Source organism: Macaca nemestrina, chromosome X, assembly GCF_043159975.1.
Source record: "Macaca nemestrina isolate mMacNem1 chromosome X, mMacNem.hap1, whole genome shotgun sequence".
In the NCBI taxonomy this organism is placed as follows: Eukaryota; Metazoa; Chordata; class Mammalia; order Primates; family Cercopithecidae; genus Macaca; species Macaca nemestrina.
Genome location: NC_092145.1, coordinates 54,575,544 through 54,596,577, shown reverse-complemented (window position 1 = coordinate 54,596,577; position 21,034 = coordinate 54,575,544). Strand labels below are relative to the sequence as shown.

General features: G+C 42.9%; 1 protein-coding gene across 5 annotated transcripts in view; it reads left to right on the top strand.

Annotated features, from left to right (window-relative positions):
* The window catches only part of LOC105499293 (sushi repeat containing protein X-linked 2), a 32,336-nt gene that overhangs the window by 7,572 nt on the left and 3,730 nt on the right, over positions 1-21,034 (top strand). For all 5 annotated transcript variants that reach the window (XM_024786922.2, XM_011771812.3, XM_011771813.3 and 2 more), the window contains 7 exons: positions 3,853-3,933; positions 15,219-15,410; positions 18,113-18,289; positions 18,593-18,719; positions 18,886-19,007; positions 20,105-20,284; positions 20,618-20,751. In XM_024786922.2, the coding sequence (XP_024642690.1) occupies positions 3,853-3,933; positions 15,219-15,410; positions 18,113-18,289; positions 18,593-18,719; positions 18,886-19,007; positions 20,105-20,284; positions 20,618-20,751 (1,013 nt within the window). The remainder of the gene's footprint in view (positions 1-3,852; positions 3,934-15,218; positions 15,411-18,112; positions 18,290-18,592; positions 18,720-18,885; positions 19,008-20,104; positions 20,285-20,617; positions 20,752-21,034) is intronic.

Here is a 21,034-nt window from a genome sequence, read left to right as displayed (position 1 = left end):
CCTTATTTATAAAATGAGATTTTTATAGCCCTTTTATGCCAAAGCTGTTAGTGGTAATACAGATCACATCCTTTTAATCAGGAATTTCCCAGTTTCTTTTCATTTGTTCTTTACTTCAGAAGGGATGGAGTTTTCTGGATTCCTGAACATTTCATTCTTCACCCAGAGAGCCAGAGAACAAACTCAGTGAGAAGAGGGAAAGGGGAGAGGGAAGGGATGAGGGCAGGATAATGAAGTGGCATACAGAGGTTTTATATGGGGCCCAGCTGGCATTCCAAGTGCTAAGAATATTCTGTGGCCTGCAGTGTCTGCCCTCACAGGGGCCAGTAGGGAGGAGTGGGGGAAGGAGACAGGCCCAACCAATGGGGTTAGGAAAATATCCAGAGATGAGTAAATAACAAACTGCTCCCATCACAGCCACAGTCATTGCAGCTAAAATTTTCCACATGCCCTTAGCTCCTGGTGGAGGCCTTTGGCAGTAGCTCTGTTTGTCTGGAACAGCTGCATCAAGTTTTCAAACAAATATGCAAACTTCTTCCCCTTTTTGGCTTAACCTGGCTTTGTAGGGGGTGAAGCACAAGGACTGACATTGAGATGAAAAAATTCAAGTCAAGCCCTTGGCAGAGCATATCCTGTTTGGGGTTAAAGGTGCCCCAAGTCTCCAGGAGATAAATATGCGACTGTCCTCCCCAACCTCCCCTAGCTTCAGTTCATTTACAGAGACCAAAATCCAGCCAAAGACCACAGGACTAAAGCAGTGGAGATTACATGGCTCGAAGCCCAGTTCTGAACACCTGTATGAAACCTCATGGCATGCAAAGGTCTTTACCTTTCCCAAAACAGAAGCCTGAGCTGTTGGAGTCGTGAGCACAGAGCAGTTTTTTAAAAGTTAGATTCAGTTGAGGTTCTCAAAGGGCTATTTGAAAAGATGGAACTCCCCACTTCCACATGAATCACGAGTCACCACTCCTGAGGAGCTCAGATTGGTGAGGCCTCCGCCAGCCCTGCAATCCCACTCATCCTTCCCTCTTCTATCCTTAGGAGACCACATGATGAGAGACATTTCCCCTACACTGCTAGCTCAGCTGTTGGGCTTGCCTTCATGCATTTGTTCATTCATTCCTTCAACAAATATTTATTGAGCACTCTTTATGCATCCAGGACTGTTTTGTTTACTTCTACAGCCTTGTCTTCAAATGAGCATAGCACAGAAAAGCAGCCAAATGTGGATTCAGGGCTAATCAGAAAAAGGGTCCAGGAATAATCAGCAGTGGTTGGGAAAAGTTAAGAATATAAATAAAGCAAAGAATGGGTTAAAAGTGTGTGCTGGCGTATCTGTGCAGCCCAGAAAGTCAGACTGTATTTGTCATCATAAACCAAGGATTAATATGAATCTTGAAATAGTCTTTTAACTATCAATTACATGTCTAACTATACTTTTGTGAAGGGCAGTGCTTAGAGGGCCTGACTGTACTATGGAGGTTGGAGGAGCCCAGTAACAGACCACACAGTAACCAAGCACTGATTGATCTAAAGGAACTGAGGAATGCTCCCCAAGTCCTTCCCCCAGGGCTAAAGAGGGACAAGCAGACAGAATAATGTAGGGAGTGTTCCCCTTTAATTTCATTCTTATACCCATCTAAGAATTCCACCATTTGCAAAAAAGAAAAAAATACTCAAAGGTAGGCAAAGAGGGGAAATGGGAAAATGGAAAGGTGTAAAGTGGCAAGGTGGTCTGAACTTTCTCCACACAAAGCGTACTTCCACACCCTGGAGACTGTAATTATCTTATTGAGTCTTCCCCCACAGTTTTCCTACATCCCCTGTAAATCTGGAATGATGTAAAATGCTTGGTGGCCTTCGATCCCACACACACAGTAAAAAAGCTGGATTGCAAAAGAGATTTTGGACTTTTACCCCAGTTGGACATCGTCAAAAGCTCTCCCCTAATCACCATCTTCAGTGGAGTGTCTGAGTTTGGTATCTAGGGGGTCAAGCAGACCTGGGCTGGAATGCCCACTCTGCTACTTAATAACTGGGAGACCTTGGACAACCCCCTTGGTTCCTCAACCCCGTTTCTTCGGCTTTATATTGGAGCACATTAGTAATACCTACCCTGCTGACATGTTATGGTGACATAATGAGCTAACATATGTCATGTGCTTAACACAGAATGTAAGCTGAGAGATGTTAGCAGCCATTGTCATGTCTTGTTGTTGTTGTTACCATTATCAAGCCACAGGGCTTTGACACTCCTGTTTTCTCCTCTGGTAAACAGTCCTTTGCTCCCTGCTGAGCATTTCTTCAAAAGCTGGACTCTGTAACCGGAGCAGGGAGACCTAATACTTTAGGGAATCACACACATCTGGCCTCCTGTTTACAAGACCTATAAGGCTTTGAGGCTAATACCAAACTGAAACCGCTGACGAGAATTCCATGACCCCCCCTCCTCCCCCGCGCCCACCAATGAAACCTCCCGTTATGGGAGAAAAGAGAGCAGGGGAGATGAGGCCTGAGAAGAAATAAACAGAAGCCAGAAGAACTGAAATGGGAAAACAGAAAAAAAGAAAGAGGGGAAAAAGAAAAAATGAACTCTTTCCTTTGGAATGAGGGCAAACCAACGAGGACATGATTTCATAAGGCAAACTTTCAATTGATTCATTCCCTTGTTCACTAAATTGGACTGGTTTCCCAATACCTCACCTTCCCCACCCCTAGTCTGGGCTTGTGGGGAATGGAGGAGCTTCATCATCTCGCCCTCTGCTCCGCCCTTTAGTGCAGGGGGCCCTGTGCCTCTTCCCAAGAGGAGGAGGCGAGCTTGTGGCCTGAGTGTTTACACAGGCCAAAGGGCTCCAGCACTAAAACCCAGCCCTGTCCTGGAAGCACACCCTCTCCTGGAAATAACGGAATTGTCTCTTGACTCCAACACAGCTGGCTACGCTATTCTTGTGCGTGCGTTAGGGCTCGGGGAGGCTGGAAGGAAGGCTTCCGGAAACTTTGCTCCGGAAAGGACCAAGTTGTTTTCCAATTAGTTCGTATTCATGACCGATTTCCTGCCGTCTGGTGGAACACACTGTTTAGTCTCCCAGACAGCCGCAGACCTGCCTCCACTAGGGACTGGGCCACTTAACTGGATGGAGATAGATTAGGAATGTTCCCTAGCTCGGCAGCTCCGTTAAAGTTCCTTGTGATTAGAGAAACAGAAAATTTATCCGAAGGACTCTGCCGTCTCTGTTCTCCAAACCAGGGCAAAGTGCTCACAAAACTGCTTTCATTTCCTCTTGCCTTATAAGTCACCCCTCTTGGCCTTGGCACGCCACCCCCCAGCAATGGTAATCCAATGACAAAAAGGCCCGTGCCCTGTGGGCTAGTGGAAACCTGAGTAACTGTTTCTCTTTGAGGACTGTGAGCAGGACTGTCACTAGGGGGAAGACACAGGTTCTGTTTTTTCCTCCTATCTGGGACCACAGTCCATTCTCAGAGCTTAGTCCCCAGTGTCTTACCAAGACTCATGTGTTGCTTCAAGGAAATGGGTCATTTATAGTCCAGATTGACAGGATTGATGTATGGTCAGGTTCAATTTTTTTCTTTTAGATGGAGTCTTCTAGTGCTCGCAGTAACTGGCCCCACAACCATGAGCCTGCCCTCTATGCAACTGAGGTGCTGAGATTCACCCACAATAGTTCTGCTGCCTTACAACACAGGATTTCCCCCACTAAATATCCACCTGGCTCCCCACCCATGGAATGCCATGTCCTAAGGAAGTGACAAAGTTGGACGAGAGGGGGAAGGTTGGGAAGGACTTGAGTGAGAAATCAAGACACCATCTTGATATTGTCTTCCTTATTCTAGGTTCTGGCTACTATCCAGATGAAAGCTACAATGAAGTATATGCAGAGGAGGTCCCACGGGCTCCTGCCCTGGACTACCGAGGTAATCTACCCTGCTTCTCAAGCCCAGAAAAGCTCTTTTCTGGCCTCAGACCTAGGCCCTTCCCTGAAGCATCCCCATCAGGCTTGGCTCACATGTGCCCAAACTGCAGCACAGGGAATCAGGGGCTGTGATTTCTCGTCATGAACTTGGGTTACTGACTTACTGTGTGACCTCACCTCTCCAGCCTGAAGGTTCTCCATATATTATTAATCATTAAGTATCGACTAGTTACTCAATGCCTAATCCTGTGCAAGGTAAGCCTGTGGGTGATACAAGGTCTCAGATAGGGTTTTGTCCCCATCATGTAGCTGACATTCTGTTGGGGGTGATGGGGGTGTATAAAATTAGCACATGTAGGGCAAGTAAGTGTGAAGCTATGTGATAGCAGTAAATGCAGTAGGATTTAAGAAAAAGAAGTCAGGAAAGGGGTCACGAAAGATGACATTTAGGCTAAGCTTAGAATGATAGGTGGGATTTTGAGAACTAGAAAGGGGAGGGGAGAGCACCCAGAAAAGCAGATGGCTAAAAATGTGGAAGTAAGAACAAACCTGGTAGAGAAGGGAGCTAAGAAGAAACCGGCCTGATTGGAGGATATGGAAGGTGGAGGGAGTAGTATCAAAGAAAGTTAAATATAGGTCAGGTGCAGTGGCTCATGCCTGTAAACCCAGCACTTTGGGAGGCCGAGACAGGTGGATCACTCGAGGTCAGGAGTTTGAGACCAGCCTGGTCAATATGGTGAAACCTCATCTCTAACAAAACTACAAAAAATTAGCCAGGCATGGTGGCACGTGCCTATAATCCCAGCTACTCCGGTGGTTGAGGCGGGAGAATCGCTTGAACCCGGGAGGTGGAGGTTGCAGTGAGCCGAGAGCTGAGATGGCACCACTGCTGTCCAGCCTGGGCGACAAAGCAAGGCTCTGTCTCAAAAAAAAAAAAAAAAAAGTTAAATATAAAGAGTGAGACCAAATTAGGAAAGACTCCGTGATCTAGGGACAATACTAATGAGAGGCAGGAAAACTATCTGTGATGAATGCTGCACAGTAAGTAATTCCTGCATTAAAAGGGAAGTTAGGCCAGGTGGTATCTGATATCCCTTCCATTTCTGATTCTTTGTTTCTTTGCTTTGCAAGCCAGGCAGAAGAGTTTAGCTGTTGTACTAGGATCTACAGGGAGCCCATCACATGTTTTTGCACAGGGGCATGACACAATAAATTGTCATTTTAGAACATTAACCTGATTATTCTATGCAGAAATAGGGGTTCAGTGATTAGGCCTGAGTCAGGGAGACTCTCCAGGAACCAGCTACAGTAATGTTGGCTAGAGATGACTGAGGGTGGTGGCAAAGAAATGGAAGGTACAGATGAACCCCATAAATGTTTCAAAGAAAGAGACGACGAGACTTAGTACAGACTTGATGTACCAAGAGGCTAAGAAACAAACTGATGTCTGAAAGCACTCAGTCTGTACACCTGGAAGAATTGTAGGACCCCTCTCAGAAAGACAATGTTAAAAAAGAAAACTGGTTTGGTGAAGATGCCCTACAGGCAGCTGGAAGCAGAAAGATGAAGTTGTGTGAGTCATCAGCTTAGATAGATGGGTTGTCTGAGGGAGCAGAAGGCCAGGGTCAGAGCTTTAGAAGACATCTGTAGACATGAGTAGGAGAAGAGGAACCAGCAAGGGGAAAAAAAGAGAATTAGTGGTCAGTCATGTAGGAAGATATCTGGGCAGTACCTGTCATATTACAGAAGCCACAGGAGAAGAGAGTTTTAAGGAAAGGAAGGGGTAAGAGAGAAATTGTGTCAAATATTGCAAAGAAATCTAATTGAGGGTAGAGAAAAGATTTTATTTGGCAAGGAGGTAAACAGTGACCTTTAAGAAAAACAGTTTCAACTGAGAAATTATCAGAGCTTTGAGCTCCTCTGAGCTCCTTCGTAGCTACCATCTACTCATGTTCTTCTCACTGCCAAATGGTCCACACCCACTCCCTCTCTCTCTCAGCACCCACTAACTCCTAAACTCTCTACAGTCTGTTTCTCACCCACTCACAAATCTACAACCTGAAATGACATCTCTTGAAGACAAAAGTTTTCTCCCATGAGAGAAGCAATTTCCATGACCCTTTCTTGAGCGTGTCTCTCAGTCTCTCTAGCAGCAGTGAGCACCTTCCTTTCTTCTTAATCCGCCTTCCTTGGGCTCCATGGCATTTCACAATTCTGGTCAGAGCTGAAACTGGGAAAGGAGATGGACTCTCTGGTGGTGACAATAGAGAGAATGAGACTAGGATCTGAACTTGGGTCAACCCTGACCTGTCTCCTGAGCTGATGGACTACATCTCCAACCGCTGCTACACACTTCCATTTGGAGATGTCTAAAACAAAAATATTTCCTCTCTCCTGAAAAGGGTTCCACCTACTGACCTTCCTACTTCTGATAACACTACCATCATTCTCTTAGTTACTCAGACTTCAGAATACCTCAGTGTCACCTCTAATAGGTCCTGTCACCTTTAACAGCCCCCTTTTCCTCATCACTTCCTGCCAGTCAGTCACAAAGACCTGTCATTTCTTTATTAATCCATGGGAATAAAACTTTGACCTCACACATGGATAATACAGTTGCCTCTAACTGGATTATCTGACTCATGTTTCCCCCTCCCCCAAACCTAGTGACCCACAATGATCATTTTAAATCAGAATCTGGCCTCGGCCTAGCTTCCCAGACTAACAACTTCCTACCTGTTCTCCCCACACGAAATCTGCACTTTGGTCAGGCTGTGTTCAGTACTGTGTTCCCAACTGCTTTAGCCCACACTGAGCTTTCCCTTGCCCATTTATTCGTTCATTGAATATTTATTGAGTACTTATTAGGTACCTCTTCTGAAATAAATGTTTACTGTCTAGACACACTTATTTGGCCTTCATTATGCACTGCCTCTTTGGTTTACTTTTCATTACCCTCAAGAAAATAGTTCTGTATTTAACTATATTTCTGTATTTAACTGTATTTAACTGTATTTGTGTATTTAACTGTTTTTAACTGTATTTAACTGTTTTTAACTGTATCTAACTGTTTTTAACTGTATTCCTGTATTTAACTGTTTTTAACTGTACTTGTGTATTTAACTGTTTTTAACTGTATTCCTGTATTTAACTGTTTTTAACTGTACTTGTGTATTTAACTGTTTTTAACTGTATTCCTGTATTTAACTGTTTTTAACTGTACTTGTGTATTTAACTGTTTTCAACTGTATTTAACTATATTTAAGGAGTCATGTGTGTTACTCTCACACAGCCATGGTTAAAAGTAGATGCTGACCACTAGCATCCTGGGAGCAGAAGCCAGATTATGGGAGACTATAGTTTGGAGAGGTGGCTAGTAAAAAGCAACAGATGCAGAAGGTACTTTCACAGAGTCTGCAGCCCTATTATTAACATTAACCTTCTTCATTGGTTCTTCTTAAATGAGCATAAAGCCCTTTGGAGAAATATAAGCTGCATAAGGGCCTTTGGTTTGGAGGTCTAGTGTCTCAAAGCTCCTTTTAGGACTTAGTCTTGGCATAAAATGAATTGAGTGAAGTTAGCAATGATGAGGGGGAGGGAGTGTCCAGGAAAAGTACAACCTGAGGCCCCAGCCTCCCATGTAAAGTCTTTGTGACCTTATAATCAATAGCTCTGCAACTGTAGTGCTAAAGAACTTTCCGTAATTTGGAGATGGTGTCTCCAGATGGCAGTCGTGTGTCTCAGTCACGTGCTCCAAATGAATGCTGGGAACCACAGCATGTTGCTGCTTCAGGAAAGATGGGACACTGGCTCAAACCCAGACACTGACTTAGGGAAAAACATTCACAGGGTTGAATATTTTACAAATGAAATTTCGTTTGGTTCTCACAACCAGCCCTATGGTATGGTTTATTATCCCCCATTTTACCAACCAGGAAACTAAGCTCAGGGAAGTTTTAGATTCAGAGAGTCACAGAGAATTTAAACTCAGATCTGTCTGACTCAAGAGCCATGCTTAATCCATCTCTTTCATCAAAAATATAACTCATTGTTCTAGAAAAGAAGACTGGGAAAAAAACCAGAACAACCAGACCATTATTTCAAAGCAAATTGGTATGTCATTTGCTATCATCTTCACTCATCCTGCACTTTCTGTCATTCCCTTATCCTGACTCCTAGCTTGGAGTCAGCTGGGCTGTTGCTTTCCTTGCAGCTTGCCTCATCTGTGAGCAAGCTAGTCACACTGCCTGGGTTATCTGAAGATAATAGAAGATAACAGAGAAGGCCCTTTCAAAACTGTTGTCAGCACTTTATTTTCTGCATACACCTTAAAAAGAGATAGACAGATGAATAGCTACAGAAAGCAGAGACAATGGGCCTGAGTTCAAATCTCAGCTTCTCCCCCTTCCAGCTCTTGGACTCTGGACAAACACCTATTATGTGCCAGTCACTGCTATGTATTTTATAAATGTTATTTCATTTAAATAAATTGCACGCTTACTATGTAGTGATATGGAAAGATCTCTAAATACAATTGTTAAGTTTACCAAACAAGCAATGGAGGGAAGAGTGGACATAATATGCTACCCTATGTATTAAAAAGGAAGGAAAAATAAGAAGCTATGCCAACATTTGCTTTATTTGCACAAAGAAATATTAAAAGTAGTTCTTTGGGAGGGGACTAAGTCAGGGTAGGCATGGGAGCAGGGGTTGGGGGAAGACATTGTACTTTGTAACTTTTTATACTTTTGAGGTTTTGAGTCATGTGGATATATTATCTATTCAACAAGGTCAGTGTTTACTTCAAAGTAGTAGCCTATTTTATATCTGCAGTGGCAGACACTGCGGTTACATAGGACATGGGGTTTGGAGCAGACAAAGCTTGGGTTCAAATTTCAGCTCTACCCACTACTTGCTTAGGGATCCTGGGCAATTTACTTCCTCATCTGCGAAAGAGGGAAAGACACCTACATACCTTACAGGGCTGTTGGGAGAACTGTATGAGATGATATATGTGAAAAGGAAAACATGTAGCATGGTGCCTAGAACACAGGAGATACACAATAAAGACTTACACATTTCCCACCAGACAATTTTGCCATACAGTATTTTTGGGTTTTTTTTAGGTGGGGCAGGGGAGTTTTTTTTTTTTTTTTAAGACAAAGTTTTGGTCTTGTTGCCCAGGCTGGAGTGCAATGGCGTGATCTTGGCTCACTTCAACCTCTGCCTCCCAGGTTCAAGCAATTCTCCTGCCTCAGCCTCCCAAGTAGCTGGGATTACAGGCACACACCACCACACGTGGCTAATTTTGTATTTTTACTAGACAGGGTTTCACCATGTTGGCCAGGCTAGTCTCGAACTCCTGACCTCAGGTGATCTGCCTGCTTCGGCCTCCCACAGTGCTGGGATTACAGGGATGAGCCACTACGCCCAGCCTGCAATACAGTATTTAACCACATTCTTTTTTCTTTTATCGATACATAATACTTAACATATTTATGGGGCACATGTTGAGTGTCATGTGCATAGACTGTGGAGTAATCAAGTCAGGGTATTTGCGGTATCCATCACCTTCAGTATTTACTATTTTTATGTGTTGTTATCAAGTCCTCTCTTCTACTTAATTTGAAATATACAAAACATTGTTGCTAAGTACAGTCACCCTATTCTGCTATCAAACGTTAGAATTTATTTCTTCTAACTGTAGATTTGTATCCACAACAAACCTCTCTTCATCCCCCCTGCCACCTAGTTACCCCTCCCATTCTCTGGTATCTATCATTCTATTCTCTATGTCCATGAGATTAACTTTTTTAGCACCTACAATTAAGTGAGAACATGCAGTATTTGTCTTTCTGTGCCTGGCTTATTTTGCTTAACATAATGATTTCCAGTTCCATCCATGTTGCTGCAAATGATAGGATTTCATTCTTTATTATGGCCAAATACTATTCTATTATGTATATGTAGCACATTTTCTTTATCCATTAGTCCACTGATGGATACTTAGGTTGATTCCATATCTTTGCTATTGTGAATAGTGCTGTGATAAACACATGAATGCAGATCCCTTTGATATATTGATTTCTTTTCCTTTAAATAGGTACCCAGTAGTGGGACTGCTGAATCATATGGTAGTGCTAGTTCCCTCCCTTCCTTCTCTCTCTTTCTCTCTTTCTCTCTCTCTTTCTCTCTTTCTTTCTTTCTTTCGATGGAGTCTCACTCTTGTTGCCTAGGTTGGAGTGCAGTGGTGTGATCTTGGCTCACTGCAACCTCTGCCTCCCAGGTTCAAGCGATTCTCCTGCCTCAGCCTCCCCAGTAGCTGGGATTACAGGCACCTGCCACCACGCCCAGCTAATTTCTGTATTTTTAGTAGAAACAGTTTCACCATGTTGGCCAGGCTGGTCTCGAACTCCTGACCTCAGGTGATCCACCTGCCTTGGCCTCCCAAAGTGCTGGGATTACAGGTGTGAGCCACCACGCCCAGCTAGTTTTCATTTTTTAAGAAATTTCCATACTCTTTTCCTTAGTGATTATATTAATTTACATTCTCATCAACAATGTATGGTTCCCTTTTCTCTGCATCCTGGCCAGCATCTGTTATTTATGTCTCTCTTTTTTTTTTTTAAAGACAGAGTCTCACTCAGTCCCCCAGGATGGAGTGCAATGGCATGATCTTGGCTCACTGCAACCTCCACCTCCTGGGTTCAAGCAATTCTTCTGCCGCAGCCTCCCGAGTTGCTGGGATTACATGCGCCCACCACCATGCCCGGCTAATTTTTTTATTTTTAGTAGAGACGGGATTTCACCATGTTGGCCAGGCTGGTCTCAAACTCCTGACCTCAGGTGATCCACCTGCATAGGCCTCCCAGAGTCCTGGGATTACAGGCATGAGCCACTGCACCTGGACTTTTTAATAATAGCCATTTTAACTGGGGTGAGATGATATCTCATTGTGTGATTTTGATTTGCATCTCCCTGATGATTAGTGATGTTGAGCATTTTTTCATATATCTGTTGGCCATTTGTGTGTCCTCTTTTGAGAAATATCTACTCGTGTCATTTGCCCAATTTTTTTAGTGGAATTATTTGTTTTTCTACTGTTGAGTTGTTCGAGTTCCTTGTATATACTGGACATTATTAGTCCCCTGATGGATAAGTAGTTTGCAAATATTTTCTCCCATTCAAGAGGTTGTCTCTTCACTCGGTTGTTTGTTGTTGTTGTTTTGCTGTGCAGGAGCCTTTTAGTTTAATATAGTCCTCTTGGTCTATTTTTGTTTCTGTTTCCTGTGCTTTTGAGGTCTTAACCATAAAATTGTTGCCTAGACCAATATCCTGAGGAGTTTTCCCTATGTTTTCTTCTAGTAATTTTGTACTTCTGGGTCTTACATTTAAGTTTTTACTCCATCTTGAGTAAATTTTTGGATATGAGAGATGGGGGTCCAATTTCATTATTCTGTAAAAGGTTATCTAGTTTCTAAGCAGCATTTATTGAAGAGAATGTCCTTTCCCCAGTGTATGTTCCTGATGGCCTTGTCAAAGATCAGTTGGCTATAAATAAATGAATTTATTTCTGGGTTTCCTATTCTGTTCCATTGATCTATATATCTATTTTTATACCAATACCGTGTTGTTTTGGTTACTATAGCCTTACAATATATTTTGACGTCAGGTAATGTGATGCCTCTAGCTTTTTTTTTTTTTTTTTTTTTTTTTTTTTTTTTTGCTCAGGATTGCTTTGGCTATTCTGGCTCTTTTTTAGTTCCATATGAATTTTAGGATTGCTTTTTCTATTTCTGTGAAAAATGATGTTGGTATTTTGATAGAAATTGCATTGAATCTGTAAATTGCTTTGAGCAATATGGTCATTTTAACAATATTAATTCTTCTGATCCATGAACACGGGATATCTATTTTTTGTGTCCTCTTTAATTTCTTTCATCGATGTTTTATAATTTTCAGTGTATAGGTTTTCACTTCTTTGGTTAAGTTTATTTCTAGATTTCTTTGTAGCTATTGTAAATGGAATTGCCTTCTTGATTTCTTTTAACCACATCCTCGATCAGCTTCCCATGGGCATTCTTTGGGTACAGTTGCTCAGCCACTTATGAAATTTTAACCATATTGTCACCTCTCTTGTATTTCATCTCATCCACATCAATGACATGAAAAGCATTGTCACATGCCTCACTTACTTCCACATAGTGTATCCACTATTTCCCCTGCTCTACCAGTCTGGTGACCCTGCCCAAACAGGAAATTAGGTCAATCTGGAATTACTTGTTCCAGAGGGTTCCTGGAGATCACTACTTCTCTGTGTAACGCATACGCCTTACGTTTAAATATTCTAGAACACTATGCTATCAGTGCTGTCAGTGTCACTAGGCTATAGCTCCCAGAGACTTCTTCCTTATTTGAAAACTGAGATTGTGTTTGCTCCTCTCCAGCCTTTCAACGTTTTTGTCTTTATGCCAGGATTTTTTCTGGGTCAGAAAATTTGATCTTATTTACAATAGTTGGGGCCTCTTCTACAGTCTCAGCATTTAGCCTGACCTTTATATTTCCCTTTACCGTTCTTACTTATTCTACCCATTCCAATCTGATGTGTATTTTCCTTGACAGACTGTGGGAGAGATATAGAATGGGAGTGACTGTTGAGGTCCCAGCCTGCCAAGTAAGATCTTTGTGATATGTGTTGTGGCCTTATAATCAACAGCTCTGCAACTGTAGTGCTTAAAAGACTTTCTGTAATTTGGAGATGGTGTCTCCAGATGGCAGCCATGTGTCACTGCCACAGGCTCAAAAGTAATGCTGGTAGCCCCAAGAGTAGTGTTTACTGAAGAAAAGATTTCTCACTGTCATCTGTCTTCATTCCCCAGTTGCACTCAGAAAGAGGCTCTAGCTTTTCTTTGTTCCTTTGGTGTCTCATCTACTTTTTTTTTTCAAAGCTCCCCCCCTTTTTTTGTCCCTTAGGATGTGGGAACTGAATCAACTCATATGGGGCTTTAGCCTTCCCAACCCTAGGCTAACAGACCCATGCCATGCTGTGTGTGTGCATCCTTGGGCAGGTGGCTCTCTGCTTGTTTTTATGTGCCCCTTTAAACTCTGAACCCACTAAAGAGTCAGTTATTTTGTATAGCCTGTGAGGCATCTTTATGATGCCTTTATGATTTAACAGCCCTATAACCTTTTGTGCTCAGTACTGAACTGGGATTAGACTTTCATTCCAAAGAAGCCTTCTTTGATGTCACATTCCCTTCCTCTCTCTAGTTTACATTTTTGTATTATCCTTTAAATTTTTATGTTAAACATACACACAGAAAAACTCACTCTTTTTGGTGTACAGTTCTGTGAGTTTTGACAAATGCATAGGGTCACATAACTCCCACCACAGTATGAGACAGTTCCATCACTTCAAACTCTTGCCCAGCGCTTCCCCTCTGATGTTATTCCCTACCTCTACCCCTAATCTCTGGCAAACACTGATCTGTACTCTGTCACTGTATTTTTGCCTATGTCCCTATATTTTTGTTATATAAATGGAATTCTACAGTATGTAGTTTTTTGAGTCTGGCTTCTTTCACTTCCCAAAATACATTTGAGATTGATTGATGTTGTTGCATCATGTATCAGCACTTCATTCTTTTGTATGAATACACCAGTTAGTTCAGCCATTCACCCGTAGAAAGACATTTGAGGCCGGGTGCGGTGGCTCATGCCTGTGATCCCAGCACTTTGGGAGGCCAAGGCGAGCAGATTAAGAAGTCAAGAGATCGAGACCATTCTAGCCAACAAGGTGAATCCCCATCTCTACTAAAAATACAAAAATTAAATACAAAAATTAGCTGGGCGTGGTGGCGCACGCCTGTAGTCCCAGCTACTGGGGAGGCTGAGGCAGGAGAATCAAGCTTGAACCCGGGAGGCGGAGGTTGCCGTGAGCCGAGATTGCACCACTGCAGGCGACAGAGGGAGACTCTGTCTTGAAAAAAAAAAAAAAAAAAATTTTGAGATTTGAGTTGTTTCCAGCTTTTGGCAATTATGAATAGAGCTACTTTTAACTCTCATGTACAGGATTTTGTGTGGACACAGGTTTTTATTTCACTGGCATAAATACCTTTAAGTGGGATTGCAGAGTCATATGGTAAGTGTACCTTTCTTTATAAGAAGGTATCGTGTTACCTTTATAAGAAATAGCCAAAATATTTTCCAAAGTGGCTGTATTTCTGCATTTCCACCAGATATGTATGAGAATTCCAGTTTCTCTCCATCTTCACAAACACTTGGTATTACCCGTTTTTTTTTTAAAGGATACCCTCCCTGATGGATATATAGGTGGTATTTCATTACGATTTTAATTTGCATTTCCCAAATGATTAATGATGCTGAACATCTTTTTATATGCTTATTTGCCATCGGTATATCCTCTTCAGTGCCATGTGTGTTTATATCTTTTGTCCATATTCTAACTGGACTGTTTGCTTTTTCAATGTTTTGAGAGTTCTTTCTATATTTTAAATACTAGTCCCTTTTTATGGCTTTGTCTTTTCGCAGAGCAATTTTTAATTTTGACAAGGTCCAATTTATTAATTCATTAATTTATTAAAATCTAATTTTTCTGGCCGGGCACAGTGGCTCACGCCTGTAATCCCAGCACTTTGGGAGACCGAGGCGGGCAGATCACGAGGTCAGGAGATCGAGACCATCCTGGCTAACACGGTGAAACCCCATCTCTACTAAAATACAAAAAATTAGCCGGGCATGGTGGCGGGCGCCTATAGTCCCAGATGCTTGGGAGGCTGACGCAGGAGAATGGGGTGAACGCGGGAGGTGGAGTTTGCAGTGAGCCGAGATTGCACCACTGCACTCCAGCCTGGGCGAGAGCGAGACTCCGTCTCAAAAAAAAAAAAAAAATTAATGTTTCTTTTATTATTTGTGCTGTTGGTATCATACCTAAGACCACTTTGCTTAGCCCTAAATCCCGGTGACTTTCTCCTGTTTTTTCAAGTCCATGATCCCGTTTGAGTTAATTTTTGTATAAGGTGTGAGACTTAGGTTGAGGTGGGGTTTTTTTTTTGCATATGGAAGTACAAGTGCTCCAGCACCATTTGTCTGAAGGCTTTCTTCCACTGAATTGTTTTTGCACTTTTGTCAAAAATAATTTCAACACACCTGTGTGGGTTTACTTCTGGGCTATTTTTTTTCATTGACCTATTTGTCTGTCTTTTCACCAACACCACACTGTCTTGATTACTGTACTTCTAGCTTGTCTTTCTTCTATTGCTACAGTCCCCCGATGGTGTTATACATTAAATATCCAGGATGGAGAAGCCACATGCTACTCACCGAGGGGAGGAAATTATCACAGCAGCCTGGGCACACGTTGTGAGCTCTCCTGTGACCGGGGCTTTCGACTGATTGGAAGAAGGTCGGTGCAATGCCTGCCAAGCCGTCGCTGGTCTGGAACTGCCTACTGCAGGCGTAAGTTGTGTGTGTGCATATGCTGATGCATGTATTCGAGAGAAGCCAGCCAGCCAGCTGCTGAGGGTATATGCCTGGAGGTGTTACTAATATGCCCTTCTCTCAAGTGCAAATTGAGAATATTCCACAAGCCCCCCAGCAGGGCCTTTCCCCATCCTAACATTCGAGTTCAGTTTCTCTGGGTTACTGTCCAAGCAATATGAGCATTTAAGGAGCAACCATCTCTTCTGACTCGGGGAGCCCAGGAGTGCATAGCCAGAGCGAAGGCTTGGGCCTGAGGTCTGATGTGGACCTAGATCTTCTTCTGGAGCTCCTAAGGACGTGTGGTCTTAGACTCTTTTCCACTTGTGGTCAACTGCTGTACTTCCTGGCCTATAGCCTTAGAAGACCTTGGCAGTGAAGCTATGAAACATCTGCTATTCTTCATTTTCTTCTGAAAGTCAGAAGAAAAATCCCTAAGTCTAGAATGTGAAAATGCTGATATATACACATTCCAAATCATTTCCCCCTTCAGCTTCCAAATCTCTACCTCTTACTCAAGTTCCACAGCCTTTCAGCAGCTGAGCTTTTCCTGTCCATATGTCCATGGCAGAACACCATTTGTAGGACACCCATGTATGCACAGCCCTGTATTGGTCACTTCCTGTATTACTCAATTCTTCAAATACTCCCAGGCTGCTTATAGATGAATGGGATAGAAACACAAATGTGTGCACATGAATGTCATGTAACTGGATGCAGAAGTGCTGAGCATTCATATAGAAATGGGGCTAGTCAGAGAAGATGCTGTAGAGAAGAGAAGCTTGATAGCCAGAAAGCAGGCAGTCACCACACCCCTCTCGGTGACTGGAATTAAATTGTTTCAGGACTTAGATCCCATCATTTTCAACAGGAATTTGAATCGGTCTGATACAATTGAAAAATACAGAGCTGTAAAGTACAAGTGAACATAAAATCAATTAAAAGAATGGTGGCCGGGCGCGGTGGCTCACGCCTGTAGTCCCAGCACTTTGGGAGGCCGAGGTGGGCGGATCACGAGGTCAGGAGATCGAGACCATCCTGGCTAACACAGTGAAACCCTGTCTCTACTAAAAATACAAAAAAATTGGCCGGGCGTAGTGGCAGGCGCCTGTGGTCCCGGCTACTCGGGAGGCTGAGGCAGGAGAATGGCGTGAACCCGGGAGGCGGAGCTTGCAGCGAGCCGAGATCGCGCCACTGCACTCCAGCCTGGGCGGCAGAGGGAGACTCCATCTTAAAAAAAAAAAAAAAAGAATGGTGACATACATATTTCCAGGTGCCTACAATGAGTCAATTACTACATTTGAGCATTGAATCTGGCTTTGACTTTCCTCATAAGAGACAAAAGGGCAAATGCTTTGGATCTATCATATTTCCTGTCATATGATACTAAGCAAACGCATTCATCTGAAGAGACAAATCTTTTGTCTTCGCCCTGATTTCAAGAAGGTCATTTTTGCATAGGTCTTTACAAAGGGACACTGGAAAACAGAAAATGCAATAATCTTTAAGTCTGGTTTGCCAAGAAACAGAATGAATATAGCTAATACAGATCTTTATTCAAAGCTTCAACAATTGAACTTAGTCAGGATTAGAAGTTAGACAACCTAAAGGAATATATGGCCTCCTTCTCTCAAGTATCAGGTATCTCCAACAAGACTTTAGCAAGCATAGGCTCACAATTAATCCATGGTGACAGGCTCCACCTCTGCCACATGTGGTGTCCAAGGCACATGGATTCCTCTTTTACCAAATACCACACCTGGCCCTCCAGGCACTGCTCTGACTTGTATTCTTGCCCAGTCAGCCCAAGTTGGCATGTAAGTGAGCCTCAGCTGAGCAGTGCCTAAGGGAGCCCCAAAATTATATGAGTATTGCCTGGAGGAGAAAAGCAGCTTTGAACGTGCTCAAGGGCATCTAGCATTTGAGGAATAAGAGACAAAAATTCTCAGTTGCTAAGGCCCTAAATGAGCCCAGAGGATATATGCATTGTTTCTTTTAATTTATACAACAATCCTATGAGGTATCCACATTTCACTGAAGAAAACACTGAGACTCAAAGAGATGAGGCAACTTCTTAAAGTTACAGAGCTAGTAAGAAGTAGAACTGGGATGCAAACTCAGGTCTGATTTTTTTTTTTACTCTTGATAAGTTGTTTTACTTCCCCCTCTAAAATAGATTCTATTTGTTTAGAGAAGTTTTAAGTTCACAGCAAAATTGAATGAAATATATAGATATTTCCCATTTATCCCCTGCACCCACACATGTACAGCTTCCCCTGTTGTCAACATCTCCCACCAGAGTGTTACACTTTTTACAGTTGAATGAACATACATTAATATATCATTGTCACCTGAATTCCATAGTTTACATTAAGGCCCACTCTTGTTGCATATTCTATGGATTTTGGCAATGTACAATGTTAGGTCTGATTTTGAAGTCTATATGGTTGGACAAGTAATTTACTTTTTTGACACCCCTCTGCCCAAGGGTGCTGCTATACTTTACGAAAATACAAAGACAATTAGGGGAAAAGGCAGTTAGGCACAAAATTGTAAGGGCAGTTCAGGTAGGGTTTTTGTATTTTCTGCTCTCTCTGATGTTTCTCCCTGTGCTAGATGCCCAGACATCACCTCCACATAGTTGCACAAGCCACTGAGCTTGCCACTTGGTTTTCTCTTAGAGATGAGATGCCACGCACTGCCATTCATCACTAGTGGCACTTACACCTGCACAAATGGAGTGCTTCTTGACTCTCGCTGTGACTATAGCTGTTCCAGTGGCTACCACCTGGAAGGTGATCGCAGCCGAATCTGCATGGAAGATGGGAGATGGAGTGGAGGCGAGCCTGTATGTGTAGGTAAATGCTGGTTGCTCCCAGTTGTCCTGGTGCAAAGAGCCACCTCAGCATTATATCGACAAGAGATGTGGAATTCTCACCACAGAAGGCATTCCTCTTAGCTATGAGGGTAGCACCCTGGGTATTTGCTGAACAAAATGATATTCTCCCCTGGAGTTGGGCTTCCTTCCCCAGTTTCCTTGAGCACCTTGAACTTTTTACCTACCCAGCGTGTGGTGTGTGGTGTGTGGCACTGCTTCAGTGGATTCCCTCCAGGGAAAGCAGGGGGCCCAAGAGTCAGCACTTGATTTTTCACCTTGGCAGACATAGATCCCCCCAAGATCCGCTGTCCCCACTCACGTGAGAAGATGGCAGAGCCAGAGAAATTGACTGCTCGAGTATACTGGGACCCGCCATTGGTGAAAGATTCTGCTGATGGTACCATCACCAGGTGAGCCTGAATAATGGATGCCGCTTATGCCTTCCCTCGGCTTCTCTCAGTCATTCAGGCTGGTCACACTGAAACTGCACAGGCTAAGGTGACAGTGGGGATGTGCCTCAGACTTCAATTCTAAGGGTTTCTTTCCTCAGTGTTTCTTTCACCCTGTCCCATGCAGGGTGACACTTCGGGGCCCTGAGCCTGGCTCTCACTTTCCTGAAGGGGAGCACGTGATTCGTTACACTGCCTATGACCGAGCCTACAACCGGGCCAGCTGCAAGTTCATTGTGAAAGTACAAGGTCAGAAAGAATTCTTTAGTTTCCATATTGTTCATTAATCCTGCTCTACCCTGACCCACCCCATGTCTCTCCTCTCTATGCCTGGAAGAGACACACCTCATTTATACTGGGGAGGGAGAAAAACAAGTTCACCAAACAGGCTTATTTAGGAAGCCAACATTACATGTGCATACACATGTTTCTGAGACCTTGACTCTCCAACAAGACTCTCATCAACAAGACTCTCGTTATCCTAAATCCAGATAAAATTCACAAGGATATTCTTTATCCATTTCTCTTCTTAGACTTCAAAATGATCACATGTAATCTGCCTTCATTCTATCATTCACCTCTGCTAAAATTGGTGGTGTTGGCTACCTGATTCTTCCTCTTTGCTTTGTGTTGTATTGTTTTGTTTTGCTTTTCTCATTATAAAGATAATTCATGCTTATTGTTGAACATTTGATAAATAAGGAAATATATAAAGGGGAAAAATGTATTACCCCATCATCCAGAGGCAACTGCTATTAGCTTTTTGGTATTTTCCTTCCAGTCTTTTTTCTATACATACTTTAAAAAACATATAGTTGCGATTATACTGTATATCCAATCATAAATCATCCTTTTCACTTTTCATTAACAAAGTAATTGTCTCATGTTATTTTAAAATTCTTCAGAAATATTTTTAATGACAGCATAATATTCTGCTCTAAGAATATATCATAATTTGCTAAACCCTTCTCCTACCAATGAACATTTAAGATTCCTCCAACTTATTTCTGCTATTAAGAGGAATTCTGCAAGGTAGTCATCTTTACACAGCACGTCCATAAAGTCCGGAAACAGATAATATTTTCTTTTAAAGATTGTCAGTCTTTTGATGACAACATGTATATTCACCTGTGTTTCCAGACTTTACAAACCTTTGTCTGCATTTCAGATTTAATTCCTTAAGAAAGGAAAATTCCAGCTCCATCTCCAGCCACTGGAAATATAGAAAGGCCATTTTTCTGATCATCCTAAGTCTTCTGGTCTAGAAAGCCCAGCATGGGCACCCTCTTAGCCTTTCTTTCTTATAAGGAACACCATAACTTCTAACTTGAGCTCCTCCCTGACAGTGAGACGCTGCCCAACTCTGAAACCTCCGCAGCACGGCTACCTCACCTGCACCTCAGCAGGGGACAACTATGGTGCCACCTGTGAATACCACTGTGATGGCGGTTATGATCGCCAGGGGACACCCTCCCGGGTCTGTCAATCCAGCCGCCAGTGGTCAGGTTCACCACCAATCTGTACTCGTGAGTGAAACAGGGGCAAGTGGATGTGGTGATCTGGGGAACTTTGGAGGATCTTCCTCATGGCACAGGGGTCCAGTAACGATGTATATGATGTGGGAATGGGGGGTTCTGGGATGTGTCTAATTTAAAGACTAACATTCCCCCATAGACGACTACTACCCCAAGAAGAAGGGTTTAAAATCTCCAAGTGTTCTTTTAGGATTTCCCCCAAGGGACAGGAGAAACAGCCAGAGAGAGGTAACCTGAAAGACTGGAATACCTCAAGATGTTAGGTTACCTAAGCTGGGATGGAGGAGAAGCCGTACTCTGACTGGTCACCTGCTTTTGCCCTAGCTATGAAGATTAACGTCAATGTCAACTCAGCTGCTGGTCTCCTGGATCAATTCTATGAGAAACAGCGACTCCTCATCATCTCAGCTCCTGATCCCTCCAACCGATATTATAAAATGCAGATCTCTATGCTACAGGTAAGGCCCATTCCCCTAATGAGGGCTTATCTCCTGTAAATTACCCCTTACCTTTTCCAAATCAGAGATGTTCTCTGCAGCACAAACCTTACCTACTTCCTGAAACTTTTTGTGGATAGCATTTGATCAGTCTTACCATAGACATATTTAGCACATTTTTGAAACTGCTTTTACTGAAAAGGCAATAAAGTCACTGGAGTGGTGGCTGTGACTTGCAGGGAGCTGGGTGAAAGATGGGAAGGGAGTGTGGCAAAGCACTCTGAAGAGACTTGCAAGACAGCTA